The following is a 20,209-nucleotide window of genomic DNA, read 5'->3' as shown; positions in this document are numbered from 1 at the left end:
TTCTTCTCCTCTTCCTCCACCTTCTTTTCCTCCTCCTTCTTCTCCTCCACTTTCTCCTCCTCCTCCTTCTTCTTCTCTTCCTCCTCCTTCTTCTCTTCTTTCTCCTTCTTGTCCTCCTCCTCCTTCTTCTCTTCCTCCTCCTTCTTCTCCTCCTCCTCCTTCTTCTCCTTCTTTTCCTCCTCCTCCTCCAATACCTTCTTCTCCTCCTCGTCCACCTTTTTCTCCTCCACCACCTTCTTCTCTTCCTCCACCTTCTTCTCCTCCTCCTCCTTCTTCCCTTCCTCCTCCTCCTTCTCCTCCTCTCTCTCCTCTTTCTCCTGCTCCTTCTCTTCCTCCTCCCATTTTTTCTTCTCTTTCTCCTGCTCCTTCTCTTCCTCCTCCCATTTTTCTTTCTCTTCCTCCTCCTTTTTTTCCTCCTCCTTTTCCTCCTTGGTAGTGCTTGGGGAGCTCAACCACAGTCTGGGAAGGAGAAACTCATTAAGTAAAATCTACAAAGTATGTCTGAACCTCACATGAGGATCCCTGCCAGTCTCCCCAACCCCTTTGGCTGGAGATGATCTCCCTCCAACCCCCAGCCAACCTCCCAGGGGGGTTGGATATGCTGGGGCATAACTGGGCATACACTGTTTCACATCCCATTAGTGTCTACAGCTCCAAGCAGGTGGGAGGGAGAGCGGGAAAGAGTTTGGGAACCCAAAACCAGAGTCCTTGAGCCTTCAGATTCCCTTTGCTGCATGGGAGGAGGATGTGCTTAGGGGTCACTGGTTGCTGCTTTTGATCAAAACCTCCTGTTAATGAAATCCAGCCCGCAGGACAGGCTGTACTTGCTGCCCACGGCTTCTCACAGCTTCTGTAGTAAGGGGCAAAAAAATCTGAAAAATATTTTTATAGCATGCCCAGTGTTTTCTGATTGAGCAGGAGAGACCTCTGCTGAGCCAGTGTGGCTCAGGGCATTGCTTGTGCTTAGTGCAGTTGAGCATTGCCAGTGTTGGGAGGTGGGGACCACTGTCTTGGCCCGTTCTGGGCTCAGGGGGTCTCAGAAACCCTTTGCGAGTGTGCATGGGCACCTCTCATCCCCCTGTTGCAACACAGCCTGCTTCTGGCTCTGAACACACTGCCCAGCCCTTGGGAGAACCTCAGCAGGTGTTTCTTTTGGGAGAAGTAGAGTGAATTCTACAGAGACAACTCCTATTTCTGAATGTCATTACAGCTGAATGTGCAACTGCTGGGAACAAGGTCCAAGCCCTCTTGCCTTTAGGGCCAAAATCTTACAGGAGCCTAAGCAGAGCCTCCCTCAGCTGTCCTTTGCAGGGCACTGTGAGCATTGCACTGATGGCTCTGCCACCGCCTGCCCCAATCCGAATCTCAACACCAGAAGCAAAGGACATTTGCTGAAACACCTTTTGGGTTCTTCTGGTGGATTCCCCCCTCTTCCAAAACAGGCGCCTCAGTTGCCAGCTCCACCACCAGTGCTGGCAAGGAGGGATGCCTGGGGATGTGCTTGTCCCCTCCCATGGCCACCACACTGGTGACTGGAGAACATGTAGACCTGTCCATCAACAGCATCTTCCTTCTCCTACCTGTTTTCTTCTTCTTCCTGAGGTTCCTCCTGTATGGGGGGAAGGGAACGAGCATCTGCCTCTGGCTCAGCCTTGTGACTCCAGGCCATCATCTCACATGTGTCTTCATTAATCTGGTCATCAGTGATCTCTTCCAGGATGAGGTGGGTCTCCTCAGGTTCCCCAGGGGGTATATGAACTGAAATTGGAATGGGGAAAGGGAGGTGATGAAGTGAGAGTGTGAGAGCACATTCTCAAGGGGTCAGATGTAGGGCCAGGACAGATCCCGTGTTTCATCTGCTTGATGCTGCGGTGCTGAAGCAGTTCTCAGCCTGCACAGGTTTGGGCAGCCCTGGTGATCCCAAGATGTGCTGGACAGATGCCTTGGGGCCTTTGCCAGAAGGAAAAAGAAAATTCACCATTTTGTGCCAAGCACAGCCAAAGCCCTGTGAAGCCCTTGAGCAACCTGGTCTCGTGCAAAGTGACCCTGCCCGCAGCAGGGGGATTAACACTGGATGAATTTAAGGTCCCTTCCAACCCCAACCATTCTGTGATTCTATGAAAGCTATAACCCTCTGCACACAGATGGCTGCTGGCTTCCCTGCATGTGTAGCCACCTCCACCAGCAGCAATCTGGCCCATTTCCAGGCCACATTTTGCCTCTCCTTGCAGTCAGGAGCAGCCAAGGGAAGAGCCCAAAGCCTCTCCCTTTGTGAACTCCCAGCAAAGTGTCACCCTGGCACGGCCCAAGGGCCTTGGATCTGCAGAGCAAAACCCAACCCAGAGCCCACACTGCAACACCCAAGCACCACACCATGCCTGCTCCAAACACTCCCCTGGCCACGGTGTAGGGAGCATCCCATGCACACTGCCACTGCCCAGCGTCACCGGGGAAAAACCCGTGGTGGGTTAGTGGGGTGATGCCAACCCAAATCCATGGCAGGTTTCTTGGGGAGCTGTGGAGCAGCTTAAGGGTGAGGAGAGCTGGTCTGACCCGTGTAGAGCCCTCTCTGTGTCCCAGGGGTACCCATCCTACCACGTCAGGCACACACCAGAGAAACAGGAGGAGGAAGCACATCCGCTTACTGTAAAATCAGTTTATTTTGATGTCTGCCTGACAACAAAACTTACATGTCCACAGTGAAGCTGAAAGGAAACGTGGAAATTCAACTACAGAAAGGCAGGAAACCCAGGCATGCTTGTACCAGTGCTGTATTCACCCACCCCAAGGTGTCCATGATGTTCCCTCTAGATCTCTGGTAATTAAACACGGGACAGCAAGCAGGGAGATGGCTTTTGAAACACACCATGGCTTTTGTATACATTATATGAAAATGGGGCAAATGCTAAAACTGTGGCCTGGTACAAGCAGGGGATGGATCTCAGGGTGGTCTCTTGGCTCATCATTATTGGTTGCCTAGATGGGCCTAAAAAGTTGGAACAAGATGGTGGGAGATCTTAACCCGGCCTGTCAATATATCAGGGGGCTTATACAAGAGATGGAGAAAGACTTTTTACCAAAGTCAGTGGAAGGTGTCCCTGCCCATGGCAGGGGAGTTGGACCAGATCATATTCAAAGGTCCCTCACAAAGGTCCCTAGTCTGAGATTCCAAGGTGTGTACCTTGCACTGGGGGTGTAGGGGTTCTCAGCCCATTAAGTCCAGTGTGCCTGCACTGGCTGTGCCTGCCTGCACTCCTCTGGCCTGGAGACAGCTCCTGGGATCCCTTCCCTGCCAAGACACTCCTGCCACTGTGGTTAATGCTGCATCCAAGGAGCTGTGAACTTCAGGAGGGAGCAGCTTTCGTTAGGGGTAAGGAGAGTTTGGGGTAAGTTCTCTTAGAAGGAGAGTCTGGGCAAAGGTTTTTAACCATTAAGTCCTACCTATTCACCTAGAGATTAACCTCACCCATCTGATTTGCTGCTGCAAATCAGAACCCTTTCCACTTGCTGGGAGAAAACACTCAGTTAGTGGAAGAAAAGCAATAAGGAGCTGACAAGAGCTTCAAGAGCTTTATAACATTACACCTCGGAGGCAGAAGTTGACTCAAAGAAACCTGTGGGTTTCAGCTGGAGGTCTCAGATTGAATATTCAGATTTTAGGGGGGCATTGAGAGAGCCAGGAGTGCTGGGAGACTGCAGCAAGAGGCTTTCTGCCACCAAGGTGTCCTCAGTGATGCTTTTCTACCATCCTATAAATTGTAGCTTCCATCTCATAGACATTGTCCTGCAAAACTAATAGCTCCAACTCCCAGAGAAAAGAGGGAGCCAAGTGGGACAGCCCTGGGACTGGGGACATGCAGCTGGCATCTCTGTGCCAGGCTTGGGTCCCCAGTGCCCCAGCTGGGAAGGAGCTAGAGACTATTTTGCAAATTCCCCATTGCTTTTCCTCCCCAGCTGCACTTTCTCCTCAGGTTGGTCTCATTTGGGTGTGGGAAGGGCTGGTTTGCCATGGTCTTCGTTTTCCGTTTGTTTCAGAGGCGCTAAGCCCCTTTGCCCCCTGAAACAAAAGGAGAAGGAAAACATTAATGAGCGTGCTGGCAGTCTGGGGCCAGGGCAGATCTCTTGCTCAACCCAATTAAGTGACCTGGAGATGCCTCAAGGCACCAAAGCCGGCTGTGCACCAAGGCTGTGCCTGCCCAGCACATCCCTGGCTTTGCCTCTTTCAGAGCTCCATGGCAATGCACAGGTCTCCAGTTTGTACAAACACGTGAGAAATGCCTCTTCCCAGGATTTCACTCTCTGAGGTTCTGCCAAGCTGCTGGTGGCTCAGCAGGAGCAACCTCCTGGCATGTTCCTGGGGGATGTTCCTGAGGGATGTGCAGCTTCCGTGTGCCTCAGTGGGTCCCTGCTCTTGTCAGCAGCTCCCCCAGCCCAACCAGTCACTCCTTGCCAGGGACAGCACTTGCATGGGGCTGTGCAACCCTGCCCAGTCCATCCAGAGAGGCATCCAGAGTGGCTCTGCCATTTTGTCCAGTATCCCCCAACGTGGCTGGTGGGGGGAGCCAAGCCCGACCGCCTGCAGAGCTGGTGCTTGATCCCCTCCACAGGCAGGCAAGAAGCAGTGTGAACCCCACAAGTTTTTCCACAGCCATGCAGACTCATATATAACACACCTAATCCCAGGATTTTGTTTTCCTGAGGTACCTTCCTAGACAACTCCCACCAGGCTTGGCAAACACCTTCCAGCTTTAGCAGCGAGCGTGCCAGAGGGGGGAAAGAAAGCAGCAGATTTGAATTCCCTTTGATCAAATCCCACCAGCTCAGCAAACATCCTCCAGCACAGCCTGAGGACAGATCTTGAGATCAGCACTAACTTCAAAACCTGGGACCCAAGGACAGTGGGATGCTGCACTTAGAGATTCCAACAAACCCTGGGTTTTACCAAGTCCCTGCCACAACTCCACAGCCGCTCCCATTTCTCAAGCATCAACAGCCTCCCATGGCTTTCCCACGGGATTCCAAGGGCTCCCAAACTGGCACCCAGGGCAGATCAGGGGAAAAAGATGACAGTGACCCTTCTTCCCAATAACCTTTCTGATAAGGTACACAATCAAACTCACAGTGAGATGGAGCCACCACTTACTTTGTTCCACGGGACTCAAGGTTGCTGAGGTCACTCCCTGCCAGGAGGAAAAGGGAAACATGACTCATTGTCCATTTTCAGTAATTTCTAACCTAAATACCCATTTGCAGTAAAAGTGGCCCTATTTCCCTAAATACCCCACGTGATTTCTCATGTCAAGTTGGATGGCTTGGCTGTGGACATACATGATAATATGAGGCAGGAGCACATCAGTGAGCTCACCTGGGGGCAAGAGCAGGAAAGGAGAGCATCTAAACATGCTGCTGCTGCTTATCCTTAGAACTGGGACTGCACTTGGGTGAGGTGCCAGGGCCTGGACACCACCCAGTGCTGCACAGAAATGCAAGGAAATGGTAAAGAAAACATGCTGCAGGCTCTCGTGCTGCTTAGAAGCCAAATCCTGGTTTTCATCAGCTAAGCAGGTCATGGGTATTTGTTTTCTTGAAGGAGTTGGGTGACAGCCCAAACCACACCAGGTCCCAGCACTGATCTAGTAGCTTCTGCATAGCAAGGGACACCCTTCCCCATACCAGGGACATGGTGTTCTCATGCTCTTTGCCTATCCAGCAGACAGCATACCTGTGTGTCCTGCTTCCCCATGGTCACTGGCTGTGGCAACACCTTCTCCAGCTTCTGGACAAACCAGATGAACATCCTGGTGACAAGAAACCAGTGTTAGACCTGGCAGCCAGAGCCTTTGCTCCCACATCAGCCAACCTTCTGGCCACCAGACACAGGCAGAAATTGCCCTGTGGTTACCTGATGCCATCCAGAGCCACAGACTGAGTGGTGAGGGTGGTCACTGGCTCTGGTTGCCCCGTGGCAGCTGCTGGTGTCTCTGCCACTGATGTGCTCAGGGCAGCTGAAAGGCGGGGGTTTGGCTTTGCTGTCGTTTCAGTCCTTTTTGTGCCTGCTCAGGTTTATTTGGAAGAAGGGGGATTAGGCAATGCAGCAGTCATAAATTGTTGGGAAGCAGAGTAAGCAAGGAAGGGTCACCTCCCACAGAGGAACAGGCCTGGGGTACCTCCCTGGCAGCCTCTCCACTGGGGGCCCAGCCTGGGTTGAGGACATGGGCAGTCTGGGGACAGAAGTGATGTAGGGGCAGTGCTGTGATGCCAGGACCCGTGTGCCCACCCCTCTCAGCACAGTGGGAATCCTGGGCATGGAGATGAAGGGCACCCGCAGCTGGGCTCTCAGTGTCTCCTCTGAAAGGGCCACCCAGGAAGGGGGTTGGATCACTCACCTTCCACTGTGGCTTCACACTTCTGATCCTTCTGCTCTGTCTGCAGATAGACAGAGGGATGGATGGATGTGGCAAAGCACTGCCTGCAGCCTCACACCAACCCATGTGGGCCTGTGCCCCACCCCAAGGACACCCACACTCTCAACCCCACACATCCTCTGCTGCAGTTTTGGCCCCATTTCCCTGACAACAACCATTAAACCCAGTGTTGTTGCCACCAGCAAGTCCCAACTGGAAAGTCCCCCCTGCATGCAGCCAGGTTGGGAACAACGGGACAGCACCCCAAGGTCTCTCTTTTGCTGGGGTGTGCAGGAGGATGAAGGCAGGGAGCCCACCCTGCTGTCAACCTCTGCCCGGTGGCCCCCCAGTCTCCCCGAGCTGGGCAGTGCTCACCTCCAGCTTTTTCATCCCCTCCGGCTGCGGCACAATCCTCTCAAAGCCCTGTGACAGCCAGCTGAGCACCCGCTTTCCTACCCTGTGGGGAGAGTGCCGTGCTCAGGGAGCTCATCCTGTGCCCTCCTGTCCTCCCCCAGCCCCCTGCCAGCCTCGCTGGGGACCCACCACTCCTCTCTGGGGGCGTCCAGGTCATCCTCGAAGCCGTCCTCCTCTGGATCGAAGGGGATTATGTCTGCAAGGGGAGCATTGCCGTGGGCATGGGGGACCTGCACTGCTGGGACCTTCAGGTCCCCCCATCAGCCAGCTCAAGGGGACAATGGTGCCAGCATCACCAGTCAGGGAGGTGGGGTGTGGGAGTCCCAGAGAGGCCCCTGGGATGTTGCAAACTGCAGGCTCCCAGCTCTCCTTACCAAGACCGTCGTCCTCCTCCGGAAGGACCTGGACCTCTGTCTGAAAAGCCAAACAGACTGTCACCCACCCGACAGCCAAGGTGAGGCTCATCCTATTGGGTGGGGAGGGAAATCTGCCCCTTCCCCAGGGACAGATGAAGGCAGAAAACAATGCAGGGCACATTTAGTGCTCCCAGTTAGCACTGGGAGAGTGATAAGAAGGAAAAAAAGATGTGGAAGCCCAAATACACCAGATCGCTGCTAAGATCTGTCTCCTACCTCATCAGGAACATCAATGCTTGTCTCAAAGCTCTTCCCGAGCACCTGCAGTGTCCCTGGGGGTGGAACTGGCTGGGGAATCACCCTCCTTATCCCATAGGAGAGCCAGAAGCGCACACTGCTCCCCATGCTGCCAGAGAAGGGAGCGAGTCAGGCTGGGAACACCACCCCAGGCATCCAGCCCCCAACAGAAAGCAAAATCCCAAGCAAACCGTGTTGCACACTGGAGGGTGCAAGAGCCATACCTCTCAAACATAGAACCTGTGTCTTCAGGGATCACAAATTCTACTTTCTTTACTAGTTCTTCAATGGCAGCAGGGAAAAAAAACAAAGGCAAGCACCTGTCATCACTCTGGCAGCCCCCAAGCACGCTGGGCAGGAGGGGGACCAGCTGGTAAAGGAACATGACCTGTGGCCTGAGCCAGTGTGGGGCTTACCCTCAGTGCGTGCCTGGTCAGCAACATCCGTGGGACCACTGGCTTTTCCTGCTGGTGCCTTCAGGGTAAAAGGCAGAAGGTGTCAGAGAGTCAGAGGGTGAGGCACAGTGGACAGTGCCCCTGCTCAAAGGTGGCTGCAAACCCCAGGGACTCCCCATCCTTCCTGCTGTTTCCCAGCAGCTCAGAGCAGGGAAGCGTCCTGGCCCCCATCCCTCTTGAGGATGCTGCGGAGCATCCCTGGATGCCAAAGAGCCAGGGATGGATGCAGAGGCACAGGCATTTCTCCACATAGGTCACGGTGTCCCCATTACCCCCCAAATTGGCTCCCTGCTCACCTTAACTGGCTCTGGCTCCTGTGCTGGGGCCCGCGGGGTCTCCTCCGTCACCGGGGGCACCGGGGGCTGGGGAACCACCCGGTTGATCCAGCCCATCATCCCGCTGCCTGCGGGCAGTGAGGAGGGGTCTCCAGCCTACAAGAGGCCAGCAGCAGGGGTGCACACCCCCCAAGGAATACCGGGTGCACCAGCTGCTCACGCTGTCTCCAGAGCAGCCCAAAGAGGTCCTTGGTGTCCTTCCGTTTCCGTGTTCTGCTTGGGAAACGTGGCACTGCTCAACCTCGGAGTGTCTTCTGCTGCTGCCCTTCCAAAGAGCTGTGCTCTGCCCAAAATGCCCCTCCAAGGACACCCCACACTGCCCAGTGAAGGGCCTGGGAGCACTTCGGGCAGTCCCTATGCTGCTGCTCACAGATGATGCCTGAAAGGGCAAAAGAAAGCAGATCCCTGAGCTCCTTCCAGCCCAGCTGGGACACAGCATGGGACTTTCAATCTCAGGTAGACACATGACCCCAGTCCCACACGCAGCAGATACAGGCTGGAAGCGGCTCAGCGCTGGCCTCTTTGCATTAATGCAGCCTTTAGGAGTGCAGGACGCCTTCAGTTCCCTCAACATGGCTTGTAGGGGGCTGTCCAAAGCTTGGCTCCTTAAATCTAAACAGGCCAAGGTTCCCAGGAAGGGTGATGTGTGTCCTCAGCCCTTTGCTTGCCCACACCTTGGGAAGTCAAGGAGCCGGGTTTGGATGCAGCTGAAGCAGCACTTCCAGCCCCCAGTGCACCATAGACAGGGTCAACTCTCCCAGAGAACCCCACATCCCCAAAACTGGACAGTGTGGCTGTAAAATCAGACAACCAGAAACCAATTAAATTGCCTTTTACCAGCCACTGGTCATAAAGGATTAAGGAGATGCGAATGCCCCAGGAGCAGGAAGGAAAACCCGGCAGCCCCACAGAGCAGAGGCATTTCCACCCATGCTTTGGCACAGGTCCCAAGGAAGCACAGGGTCAGTGTACAGCACTGAGCCCAAACAATCCAGAGAAAGCCCCCCAGGGCTTCAGCGAGCCCCCCTGACAGTCAAGATCCCCTCCTCCCCCAACATAAGCTTGAGAAGTTGTAAAAGCATTAGCCTGTCCTTGGTCTGGGAAGGAAAGTGGAGGGCAGAGGCCATTCCTCTGGCACATCTGAACAAGAAAGGGGCAGAAACATCTGTGGGTCCCCAAAAAACTAGCTGCTGGAAGAAATAGGAATAAGTAGCCAGGATTTGCTGCAATGGCACGGAAGATCTGGCAGTCTCATGCATCCCCCTGCACTGCAGGTACCGACCAGTGCCACCACCTGTCGTGGCAGCTCCGTGGGGCTTGTGCCAGCGAGCAAAGGGCCTTAGTCTTATCTCCAACAGCAAGTGGGGTGCAGATCCACTGTTTCCATTTGGAGCAGGGACCACTGTAGCATTTCCCTCCCCTCCAGTAGCCCATCAAACCCTCCATATTACCCAGGTCCGCTGCCCTTGCAACATCACTCCCCATGGACCTGCTCGCTCCCCCAACACAGCTCATCCCCAGCTCTGTCTCAGAGCACCAACCCCCCTGTGATGTGCAGAGGTGGTCCTGCAAAAGCCCCAGCCACGTCCCTCACCTCCATCGCTGCCACTTACCCCTGCAGACTCACCACCACCTCCCTGGGAAGCCACCCTGGGATGCGTGGGCTCCCTTGGCCACCTCAGCTCGCCACTGACCCCCCAAACCCGCCTCAATCCGCTCAGGGCTCTGCGGGGATTAGCCCTGTGCTGCCTGCAAATGGGATTACAGGCACCCAGCTGTCCCGAGCGCCCCGGCTCCCAGCAGCCAGCCTGGTCTTCGTGCAGGATAATGCAAAGAAAACCCCAAAACGAAGTAGGTTTGAGCATCCTCAAAATCCCTGGAGCCACCAAAGCTATCCCAGGCACTCACCGGCAGTGCTAAAGGGCACGGAGTCGTCTCACTCAGGCACAGGGGGGTGCAGGAACGTGCAGAAGAGCAGCAGTGAAGCTGCTGAAACCCCGCGGGGTGACACAAGGTGGTGTGATGAGGGTGATGTGCTGAGGGTGCTCCACCCACAGCTCTGCCCCAGCCCCAGAGGATCCAAGGCAGGAGGCAGCAAATCTGTGCTGAGTTGAGCTAAGCCTCCCCTTGCTGAGCCTGCCAATTGCTGCTTGATCCGTTTACCTCCAGTCCTGCTCAACTGCCAGCCTTTCCCACTGCCCCTAATCTCAGTCACACCCTGGAAGGCAGGTACCAGCAAGGCTTCTCTGCTCCACATCCAGCCCCAGCTCCTGTCTTTGGGTAGAGCTCCCTGGAGCAGTGCTGGAGCCCCTTGACCAAATTCCTCCTTCCCTGGCTCCATGGGTGTCTCCAGCCCAGTGGGCAACAAGCACCCATCCTACCTGGCCCCAGCACTTCTGCAGATTTGATTCACAGCCAAGGAAACTGTGGCATAGAAGCATTTTTTCAGTGACTCAGAGACACATCTCATACATCTCACCTGGCCTGGGTGTGGGATGGAGCAAGTTATGTTGTCTGCAGGTAGCAGATTCCTCTTTTGCTATCACAGGACTGGGGGTGCAAAACAAACCTCTGGGAAAGCTCAAACAGTTGTGTGTGGGGGCTGGGGTGCTCAGAGCACAACAGGCATCAGCTTCTGCCTCTTGAACAGTTGCTCCTCTCTGGCAGACCGAGACTCCTGCTTCTGTCCAGAAGCTCCCAGGGAGGAGTTTTACCCTGGGGAGGGAGTACTCCACCTCTATCAAGGGGCAACTGCACACTCTGCTTGCCTGGAAGCCTACCCATATCCTGCATCTTGACTTTTAGTTACCAGGAAGATGAACCATCATTTCTCCCTCAAAAAAGTTCAGGGAAAAGAGAGAAAACATGAAAAAAAAAATCAAGCAGAGCCAGAGAGAGCACAAAGACAGACGGGGAGGCGGTACCTGGCACATGGCCTCCACTCCAGAAATCTTACACACCCACAGGAAGGTATAAATAACTATAAATTTATTAGTAAAGCAAAACCATTTGACACTCACACAGAAGAGCGGGATGTGTTAATACAATATATATATACACACACATACATGGAGTATCATCTCAGAAACACACGGAGAGCAGTGTTAAAGGCACTGCAAGCCACACAAACCTCATCAACCTTGGCTGCAACTTCCCACAGCCCCGGGAACTCTGCCGGAGTCATGAGTGAAGATTAGGAGGAGCCTGAGAACCTCACTGGCCATGACGTCCCTCAGATCCACGGCTCGGAGGCATTCAGAGACAAGCCCACGGTCCAGCTCCACCCTGTGGTCCTGCTCTCCTCACTGAGCATCCCAGGCATGCTGTGAGAGCAGCATCTTCATGTCCAGAAAGCAGCAGGGCAGTGGAGGAGGCCTGGCAGCTGGGGAGAAGCTCTCCTGGCCCAGGGGGAGCTGCCAGCCCCAAACCTTGGCCTGCCCTTATTGCATCTTGGCATCTCGCCCGCGTGTGCAGGAACCTTCCCACAGGTGAACTCACCACCCCACAGAGAGAGTCAGACTCAAGAATAACAAGGGGTTTTGTCTGTTATTAATAGCCAGGCTTTGACTGCAGACTGGACTTAATGGCAAATACCCAAGGGAAGTGTAGAAATGCTCTCCACCCTGCTCTCCCCCCTGCAAGGGCTGGCTTGAGCACCCAGAGATGGTCCCAAAACTCTGTCAGAGGACACCTTCCCCTTCGCCCCCCACTCCAGCAGGTGGGCCCCAAGACCAGAGTGTGCACATCTCCCCACCCAGATCACAGGGATTGTGTCTGCTTGCTGGAGCACTGGCAGGGCCACCTGGGCATACCCATGGTCCCAGGGGTGTCCATCCACAGTGAACTCAGCTCAGCCACCTGCTTGATGCACACGGATGCTCCACAGGCACTCCCAGGGGAATTAACTGAGCAGTCCAAGCCCACCCCAGTGCCATGACTTCTGTCCTGGAACGTCTGACAGTCCTTCCCTCACTTAATCCCCAGCCTTGAAGAGCTGGCAAAGGGACCCACCAGGGAAATGGCTGCTCTCACCCCCAGTGCCCATTTCCTACAGCTCTGTTCTGGCTCCTGGTCCTGGCTTAGACTTGCTCACCAGAGCCAGCTGTACCATGGACAAGATCTGGCTGAGCCAAACTGCCAGGCCACAGGCATTGCCCATGCCCAGCCAGATGGATGACCTCGTGTGGAGGAGGACCAGAAGCACCCACTGGGTTCCATCAAGATTCAGGTCCCAAACACCTGACCTCACCGTCAGTGGTTTGGTATCACCTGGATCCAGCCTCAGCCTTGGAGAGGAATTTGGGGCTGAGGGGGGTGGGAATGAAGGAAGAGACTTCACAAGCAAAATGGAAAAAGGGATGAAAAACAAAACACTGTTTACGATTAAAGAACTGAACAGAGAGAAAAGGAGCTGAGAAGGTCTTTTAAAAGTATAAGCAAAATAGATGTGGAGTAGATGGGGCTTTAGACTGTAGGTAGAGTAAGGGGAAGTGAAGATCAGAAAAAAGCCTAGGTCACAGACTACCTTCTTCCTGGACTCAGGAAGCCAGCAGCCCTAGAGGGAAGGATTTATGTCCTGGACAACATCCACATCACCTCTGCCCTGCCTCCTCAGCAGCACCCTATGCTCAGGCTGCCTGCTAAGAGAACCACCCTTCGGGAGGGACCACCCACTGTCCAGCCCTACAGAGCATCCTCAGGGGGTCTGGCAACCAGGTCTTGAAGCCAAGCACGAGCACTTGCCACAGGGCTGATGCAACACCAGCTCCAGCACAGCAACCCTCCTGGGTGTGAGGGATGCGAGAGGCCAAGCGGGGGCAGCGCCAAGAAGCCTGAAAGTTGCCTGAAATAAATGTCAGAAAGGAAGTGTAGCACAGGTACAGAGTAGAAACACATTTTACTCCCGAGAGGCTTTGGCCACAACTGCTCTTTGGTTTGAAAAGGAAACACCAGCAGTTAGCAGAGAGCCCTTTGCAGTGTAATGCCCCAGGGACGTCGGCTCCCAGGCCAGCCCCTGCCTCCCCACAAAGCATTGTGCTCCTGACACTCATGTGCCTCCTGCTACTTCCCTCACCTCTCACCTCACAGTACAAAACATGACCTAAAGGCACAGCAACGGAGATCAACCTGCTCCCCCAGTCCACCTGTACACAACACTGCTGCTTCCAGCTAGAAAATGCTCCTATAAAAATACATCCCAGTGCTCCTGGTTGGCTGCTCAGCCGCCTGCTCCACAGAGATCCTCCAGCCCCAAGCACTAAGGTCTGGCAGCTGAAGCCTCCATGGGCTTCTACTGGATTTGGGTTGTTGCAGGGCAGCAAACAGGATAGTGAGACTGAGTCACCATGGGCTCACAGCCAGACCTAATAATGATGTTCTAATGCCGCACTAAGATGTTTTTGAACTGGGAGGCACCTCCTCACAGGTACTGGCTGAAGATCTGGACCTGGGCTCATCCCTGCCAAGCTCTCCACAGCATCCCCTTTTTCCCAGCCACAGGGCCCTAGGCACACAGCCCTGATCAGTCTCTCTGGCCAGGACACTGCTTGGCTGTTGCCATGTCCTAAGCAGAGCCAGAGCTCCTCACTGGGACATCCAGGGCTTTCCCAGTTGCTCACTACAAAGGGAAACATTCCCCAACAGTCCCTATGCCCAGGTGATACCAAGGGGACAGGATCTGGCAGCTCTGTGGCCAGCACATGGTGTGGAGCTGTGTCTGGGGCCCAGCACCATCCTCCTCTGTCCAAGAAGCAAGTTCAGGTGGGTGCCACACTCCCCATCTGGTCCCACACTCACAACCTCCCTGACCACCAAACCCTTCTGCAAAGACAGGATTAGCCTTCCTTGGTTTGGACTTCCTTTTACTCCTACAGAAAAGCATACACTGAACTTACTACATATTAAACAGCAAAAAACAGCTACCTAGAACCAAAGAGCTCTTTAAAAATCCAAGTTATCACATCTTTTTTTTTTAAAAAAGATCCAGTATGACATCAAGTTAAACTACACAGTATTTTTAATGAATTTTAACAAACTGCTTTAAAAAAAAAAAAAGGCAAAACAAAAAAAAAGAGGAAAAAGAAACACAGATGGAAAACTTGGTAGAAGTTCTACATCTTTGAGGCAGCATGAAGTAAAATAACCACCATCAGTCTTTCTTCCTTGGGCAGCAGAGAGCAAAGTCTGCTTTAACCTCCTTAAAGCTGCACACGAAGAAGACTCAGCCCCAGGGTCTGACCTGTCACTGCACTGTCCCAGCCCCTGAAAAGGCACCCCTTCCCCCTCACCCTGCTGGAAATGGAAACTAAAGCCTTTCTCCACCTTTCATATGAGCATCCCCCACCACTGATGCAGGTCCAGTCCAACCCTCTGCAAGGTTAACCTGTCCACGCTTGCCATGGACATTTATTAAACTCATCCTACTCACTCGTGCAGCACATGGGCAACTTACTGGCTGCTGTTCACTTGCAGCTCATCACAACCTCACACAAGCACCAGCCAAGATTACAGAAGAGCTGAGGCTGGCAGGGACCTCTGAAGATCATCAGGTCCAACTCCCTGCTTGCACAGGGTCAGCTACAGCAGGTTGTTCAGGACCACATCCAGTCAGGGCTTGAGTATCTCCACAGACGGATATTTAACATCTTAGTATCTCCTAAGATGGAGAGGGGAAGGCTGGTGGGCAACCTAGTAAGCACATCTTCAGCCTTCAAGGCATCTAACTGGCATGTAATGGATCCCTCAGTCATGAGAAGCCAGAAAATTCCTGCAGAGGAAAACACCTGAGGCTGCATCAACCTTGCTAGGGGAGATTTATTTTTAAGTGATGTTTACAAGAAGTGTGCAAAACCTGAAAAATACAGAAGAGGTAAAGAAAGAGTAAAGGGGTAAAACAGGACTCCTGCGAGATGGGAAAAAATACACTCCTCTTTTACCCACTGGTAACCTTGCCCTCCCTGTGGAGCCAAGCTTGCAGGCCAGGAAGGATTCTCCTGCCTTGCTCTGGTTCCCCCAGCAAATCAGACACCAAGGCCCCAGCACACGTCGTGGGTTACTGTTGGTGATGGCAACACCTCTGCAGCTGTAGGTTATTAGTAGTGTTCATCTCACCCATTAGTGTTGGAGCTGCTGGGACAGCCCTTTGCCTGACCCCCCTGGAGGTACCACTAACAGTCCAAGGGGTGCTCAAGGGGCCTGGGGGCAAGTCTGGGCAGGAGAGCTAGATCCCTCAGGAAGCAGCTCTTAAATGCCAGGCTCTTGGCTGGGAGCAGGGCATGGATGCTCTCACAGAATTATAGAATTTTTAGGGTTGGAAGGGACCTCTGGAGATCATCTAGTCCAACCCACCTGCCAAGGCAGGGTCGCCCTAACCAGGTTACACAGGAATGCCTCCAGAGAGGGAGAATCCATGACCTCCCTGGGCAGCCTGTTCTGGTGCTCCTTGCCATGCTCTCTGGTAGCAGTGCAGCACTTGCTACAGTTTCCCATGCAGCTGACAGGGACTCAGGCTCCCTCAGAACCCTTGCAGAGTGTGACAGCCAGCGACTGCAAAAGCAGCAATGCCAAAGTGCTTTTTGGAGCTGTGCAGCTCCATGGCTTATCCCTTTCAACACTCTAAAAGGAGGGAGAGCAGGGGAGGTCGGGCCAGTCAATCAACACTAACGCTCTGAAATGGTGCCCTCAGCTGAGCTTGGACCAAGGAAGGTGGGAGATCCCAGCAGCTGAAACCTGCTACTTCCGTGCCGAGCAGCACACCTCAGGAGAAGGCAGGGCTGGCTCTGCCTTGCTCCTAAGCCCTCTCCAGGAGGAGAGTCCCCCAGCCCTCCCCACCAACCCCACCAGGCAGGGCAGGGGAAAAAGGCTGCACACAAGGGGCTGGTGCCTGTAGCAGGTACCTGAGCTCCCGGCACTGGAACTGCAGGTACAGCGTGAACTACAGTCCAGGGAACGCCAGGCACCTACAGGCAGTTTCCTCTCCCCACCTCCCTCCTTTCCTCTCCACCCCTTCACGATGTTCACGTCGTCTGCTGCCACTTCAATACAGGTGGCATATCAACCGAGGAAAGTTTACCTGCCCACACCCCGTACCTCCCCTTTCCCCCACACTCCCTGGAGGTTGTCCACAACCGAGGAGAGGGAAGGGGAGGCCGAGGCCCGGGAGCGTCCCATGCAAGCTGAAAGCTGCAGCAGGGTGGGAGGCTCATGGCAAGCAAGCAGCCACCTGGTAGGCGCCCTCGGCCGTGTGCTGCACGCTGTGCTCCTGCAGCAGGCCCAAGTCCAGGAACCGTTCCCCGCACCACATGCACTTGTACTGCTGCTCCCGGGCGTGCACGCTGTGGTGCTTGTTGAGGTGCTCGCGCTGCTTGAAGGCCTTCTCGCAGGAGGAGCACTTGTAGGGCTTCTCGCCCGTGTGCACGCGCCGGTGGCGCTGCAGGTCCGAGGCGTACTTGAACCGCTTTTCACAGTCGGGGCACTTGAGGGGCTTCTCGCGGGCCGGGTCGCAGCGGTGCTGCACGAACTCCGAGGAGGAGAAGAAACGTCTCTCGCAGAGCGTGCACTTGAGGGGCTTCTCGGCGCAGTGGGCCAGCTGGTGCTTCTGCAGAGCCGAGGCCCGCTTGTAGGACTTGTTGCACACCGCGCACTTGAAGGGCCGCTCCGCGTTCTGCACGCACTTGTGCCGCAGCAGTTCCGAGGACTGGTTGAAGCCTTTCTGGCACACGTTGCACTTGAAGAGGTTTTCTATGCCGTGCACGTGCTGGTGGTACACTAAGTGCGAGGGCTGCACGAAGCCCTTCTCGCACAGGTTGCACTTGAAGGGCTCCTCGGCCTTGTGCGTGCGGCGGTGGCGCATGAGCGCGTACTGCTGCTTGAAGCTCATCTGGCAGAGGTCGCACTTGAAGGGCCTCTCCTCGCTGTGCGTGCGCTCGTGCTGCCGCAGGTCCGAGGGGCGCTTGAAGGCCTTCTGGCACTCCCCGCAGCGGAAGGGCCGCTCGCCGCTGGGCGTGCAGGGGTGCTGCAGCAGCTCCGAGGACTCCTTGAAGTGCAGCTCGCAGACGTTGCACTTGAAGAGGTGCTCCCCCGAGTGCGCGTACATGTGGCGCACCAGGTGGGAGCGGTGCTTGAAGCTCTTCTCGCACACCGTGCACTTGTAGGGCCGCTCCGAGCTGTGCGTCCGTTTGTGGTGCACCAGGTGGGACGACTGGCTGAAGCTCTTGTCGCACAGCGTGCACTTGTACGGCTTCTCGCCCGTGTGGATGCGCTCGTGCCGGGACAGCTCCGAGAGGTGCTTGAAGGTTTTCTGGCAGATGGAGCAGCTGTAGGGCTTCTCCGAGGGGTCGAGAGGCTGTGAATGCTCTACCTCAGGAGGCTTGTAGGTCTTCTCACAGATAGAGCACTTCATGGCGTTGCCGTTGTGGACGTTGTGGTGCTGCGCCAGCGAGGTGAGGAGGGAGAAGCCCATCTTGCAGACCCCGCACACAAAAGGCTTCTGCTCCACCTGGATGCACTGATGTTCGAGGAGGTCGGTGGCCTGGTGGAAGATCTTCAGGCACTGGGTACACTGGAAAGAGCGGTCATGGCCCGGCAAGCACTGGTGCTCATGGGGGTTGGAGAGGTGAGTGAGGTCATGGCCACACACACCACATTTGTGGGATGGGTCTCCAGCCTGGATGGGGGCGTGCTGGTGGTGCTGCAGTCCGGGGTCTGGCTGGAGCAGGATGCCGTAGACGGCGCAGCCCAAGGGGTTGTCAGCAGTGCTGGGTGGGATGGAGTGCTCTGGGAGGGCGGCTGCCCCAGCGTGGTGCTGCTGCGGTGGCGGCGGCTGCTGTGGTTGCTGCTGCTGCTGCCAGCTTTCTGACATGCTTGGGAAAAAGAAACGGGATTTTAGCAGTGATAGCTTCAGCTTCCCGGTTGAAAGGGTTCAAGTAAAACCAAAATCAAAAGATTCCAAGATCCTGATTCCCCGTAGCTGATCCCCTGAAGTTGAGGGCAGAAACTCCAGCACACAGCAAGGATCTTGGGAAGAAAAGAAGTGACTCCAGAGCCTCCTCCTTAGATCAGCACAAGTTCTTTGTGGACTGATTTGGTTTGGCTTTTTCTTTTTTTGGACAAAAGAACGGGAGGCAGACGTAAGTGCCTTGAAAACAAGAGAAGGCCCTTCTCCGTGCTGGCTGCGATGTGCTCACATTTGGGAAGGGCACAGGAAGCAGCCCAGGGAGCAGCTCTCTCTGCAAGAAAGAAGACAGCTCATGTCAGGTCTTGGAGGAAAGAGAGCAATTCTCTATCAACCTCTCCCCATGGCTCTCTTTGAAAACTCTCCTGTGCCCCTGCAAAGTTACCTACCAGGAAGACAGTGTGAGGGAGCTAACCAGAACCAGAGCCCCCTTTGCTGCTCTGCAAAGGGCCCAGGACAAGGTGTGCTCAGCCTGGAAAGGGTTGGGCTCTGCTTGGCTGCAGCCAGGGTATTGTGCCCTCAAGAGAGGCAGCAAAACTGCCCAGGGCCTGGTCAGCTCAGCCTTACCCCGTAGGTTGTGGGTCACTGGATCTCCCAGTGCCGCTGGGGCACTGCCTGAGAACTCTCTGCACAGGCTGTGCACCAAACGCCGTGCAATTAAGAAGCTACTGACTTAGATTTTACAGGTGTCAAGGCAAATCCCAACCCGATCCCACTCCAGCTGAAACCGCCTTGTGAAGCAGTTCTGCTCCTCCTGCAGCTTGGATATCAGGCTCATCACCCAAGGGATGTATGCAAGACATTTCCCCCTCTCTGGGCAGCGCTTGTAGACTGGGAAGAGCCAGAGAGCTCAGGAGACGGTTTGCCCTCAATGTTATCTTAGCCACAGACAGAACACAGAACCCACAGGGATCACTCTGTGAAGATAAAAGAACAGTTAAAGCAATGGCTCAGCTGAACCTCCTACCAAACCATGGAATAAAAGTACCCTAAAGCCAAACAACCTACGCCAGAGCTGCTGCCTGGCCTTGCTACACAGCATCACCAGGATTGTGCACACTAAAAAGTTCTAGTCTTTCTAGAGATGTCCAGTAAAACTTGGCATCAACTTAGAGAAGAGTAAAACCCACCGGCGAGCAGCAGACAGCAGCAGTGTCAACACAGCTCAAGAGAGAAGGAAGGTGCAGGCCCTGGCAAGCAGGTAACACGCCTGGGCCTCGAGCCCCCAACCCCACAAGAGCACACCCAGGTGTGTGTCAAACCACGTGCCCTCAGGGTAAGGAAATCCTTGGTCTTCCAGGTTATGTTCAAAACTAAGCAATAAAGAGCACCAGAGAGCCTCAATTCCCAGCATCCCCACCTCCTCTGGCTCTCAGCTCAGGCTGGATCGTGCCCCACAGCTTGGGCAGTGCTGGACCCGCCTCTGCCTAAGGGGACACTGCGCTACTTTGTCCTCCAGCACAGTTACGCCAGTAAAATGCCCAAAGGCCCCATCGGAGCCCTGCTGGCGTGCAGGACCCCCTCCTTCTCCTAGAGAGCTCACCTTGACCGCCGGCACGAAGGGAGGCTCGCAGGGTCCCGAGCTCGGCGGGGCACCAAACTTCAGCACAGCCCAGGCCCCACCTTCCCCCGGCACCGCGAACCGCGGCAGGAGGAACCCACCGGCGCCGCATCCCGGCCCGCCGGGGGCGAAGCGCGTTCTCCCCGCGGGGCAGAGCGATACCAACCTTGGCTTACCGAGGGCTCTGCGCGGGGACCCGCGTCGGCGCCAGCTCCAGCCTAACTCATCCCTCCGTGGGAGGTGGGAAGCGACAACCATTTAGGGAGCGCGGTCGGGAGCGCAGAGGTACTTTCAAACTGGCGAGGCGGCCTTGCTCGGCATGGCCCGGCCCGCTCCCGCCGGGCCCGGGCCGCCTCAGGGCCGCGGGGCGCGGGGGCGGCCGAGGAGCTCGCAGGCCACCAGCCACCGCCGCCGCCGCAGCCCGCGGCCAGGCCC

General features: G+C 55.2%; 2 protein-coding genes across 4 annotated transcripts in view; both read right to left on the bottom strand.

Moving 5' to 3' along the window:
• CNGB1 (cyclic nucleotide gated channel beta 1) overlaps positions 1–8,633 on the bottom strand; it is a 27,274-nt gene extending 18,641 nt beyond the window's left edge. Inside the window, exons 1-13 of the mRNA XM_027646960.1 lie at positions 8,223–8,633; positions 7,888–7,945; positions 7,696–7,753; positions 7,451–7,580; positions 7,193–7,232; positions 6,948–7,014; positions 6,780–6,861; positions 6,387–6,426; positions 5,903–6,053; positions 5,723–5,798; positions 5,144–5,180; positions 1,581–1,758; positions 381–459 (exon numbers count right to left, since the gene is read on the bottom strand). Of these exons, the coding sequence (XP_027502761.1) occupies positions 381–459; positions 1,581–1,758; positions 5,144–5,180; positions 5,723–5,798; positions 5,903–6,053; positions 6,387–6,426; positions 6,780–6,861; positions 6,948–7,014; positions 7,193–7,232; positions 7,451–7,580; positions 7,696–7,753; positions 7,888–7,945; positions 8,223–8,321 (1,095 nt within the window). The 5' untranslated portion in view covers positions 8,322–8,633. The remainder of the gene's footprint in view (positions 1–380; positions 460–1,580; positions 1,759–5,143; positions 5,181–5,722; positions 5,799–5,902; positions 6,054–6,386; positions 6,427–6,779; positions 6,862–6,947; positions 7,015–7,192; positions 7,233–7,450; positions 7,581–7,695; positions 7,754–7,887; positions 7,946–8,222) is intronic.
• Positions 8,634–11,229: 2,596 nt separating this feature from the next.
• Positions 11,230–20,149, bottom strand: ZNF319 (zinc finger protein 319). Of its 3 annotated transcripts, XM_027646591.1 has the most exons (3): positions 19,941–20,138; positions 18,920–19,130; positions 11,230–18,487 (listed from the first exon to the last, which is right to left on the bottom strand). In XM_027646591.1, exon 3 carries the CDS (start codon positions 18,118–18,120, stop codon positions 16,462–16,464), a length of 1,659 nt encoding a protein of 552 aa, XP_027502392.1. In that variant the 5' UTR covers positions 18,121–18,487; positions 18,920–19,130; positions 19,941–20,138; the 3' UTR covers positions 11,230–16,461. The 3 variants fall into 3 exon arrangements, with proteins under 3 accessions (XP_027502392.1, XP_027502393.1, XP_027502391.1); XM_027646592.1 differs by lacking the exon at positions 18,920–19,130 and having other exon boundaries at positions 19,951–20,149; XM_027646590.1 differs by lacking the exon at positions 18,920–19,130.
• Positions 20,150–20,209: the final 60 nt, after the last annotated feature.

This window comes from Corapipo altera, unplaced genomic scaffold (assembly GCF_003945725.1).
Source record: "Corapipo altera isolate COAL_440 unplaced genomic scaffold, ASM394572v1 62, whole genome shotgun sequence".
Classification (NCBI taxonomy): domain Eukaryota; kingdom Metazoa; phylum Chordata; class Aves; order Passeriformes; family Pipridae; genus Corapipo; species Corapipo altera.
Note: the sequence above shows the minus strand (reverse complement) of the source record. Positions and strands in the feature narration are given on the sequence as shown.

Excerpts from the sequence above, each read along its gene's own strand:
- ZNF319 (XM_027646592.1), bottom strand. The coding sequence starts at position 18,120 with ATGTCAGAAAGCTGGCAGCAGCAGCAGCAACCACAGCAGCCGCCGCCA.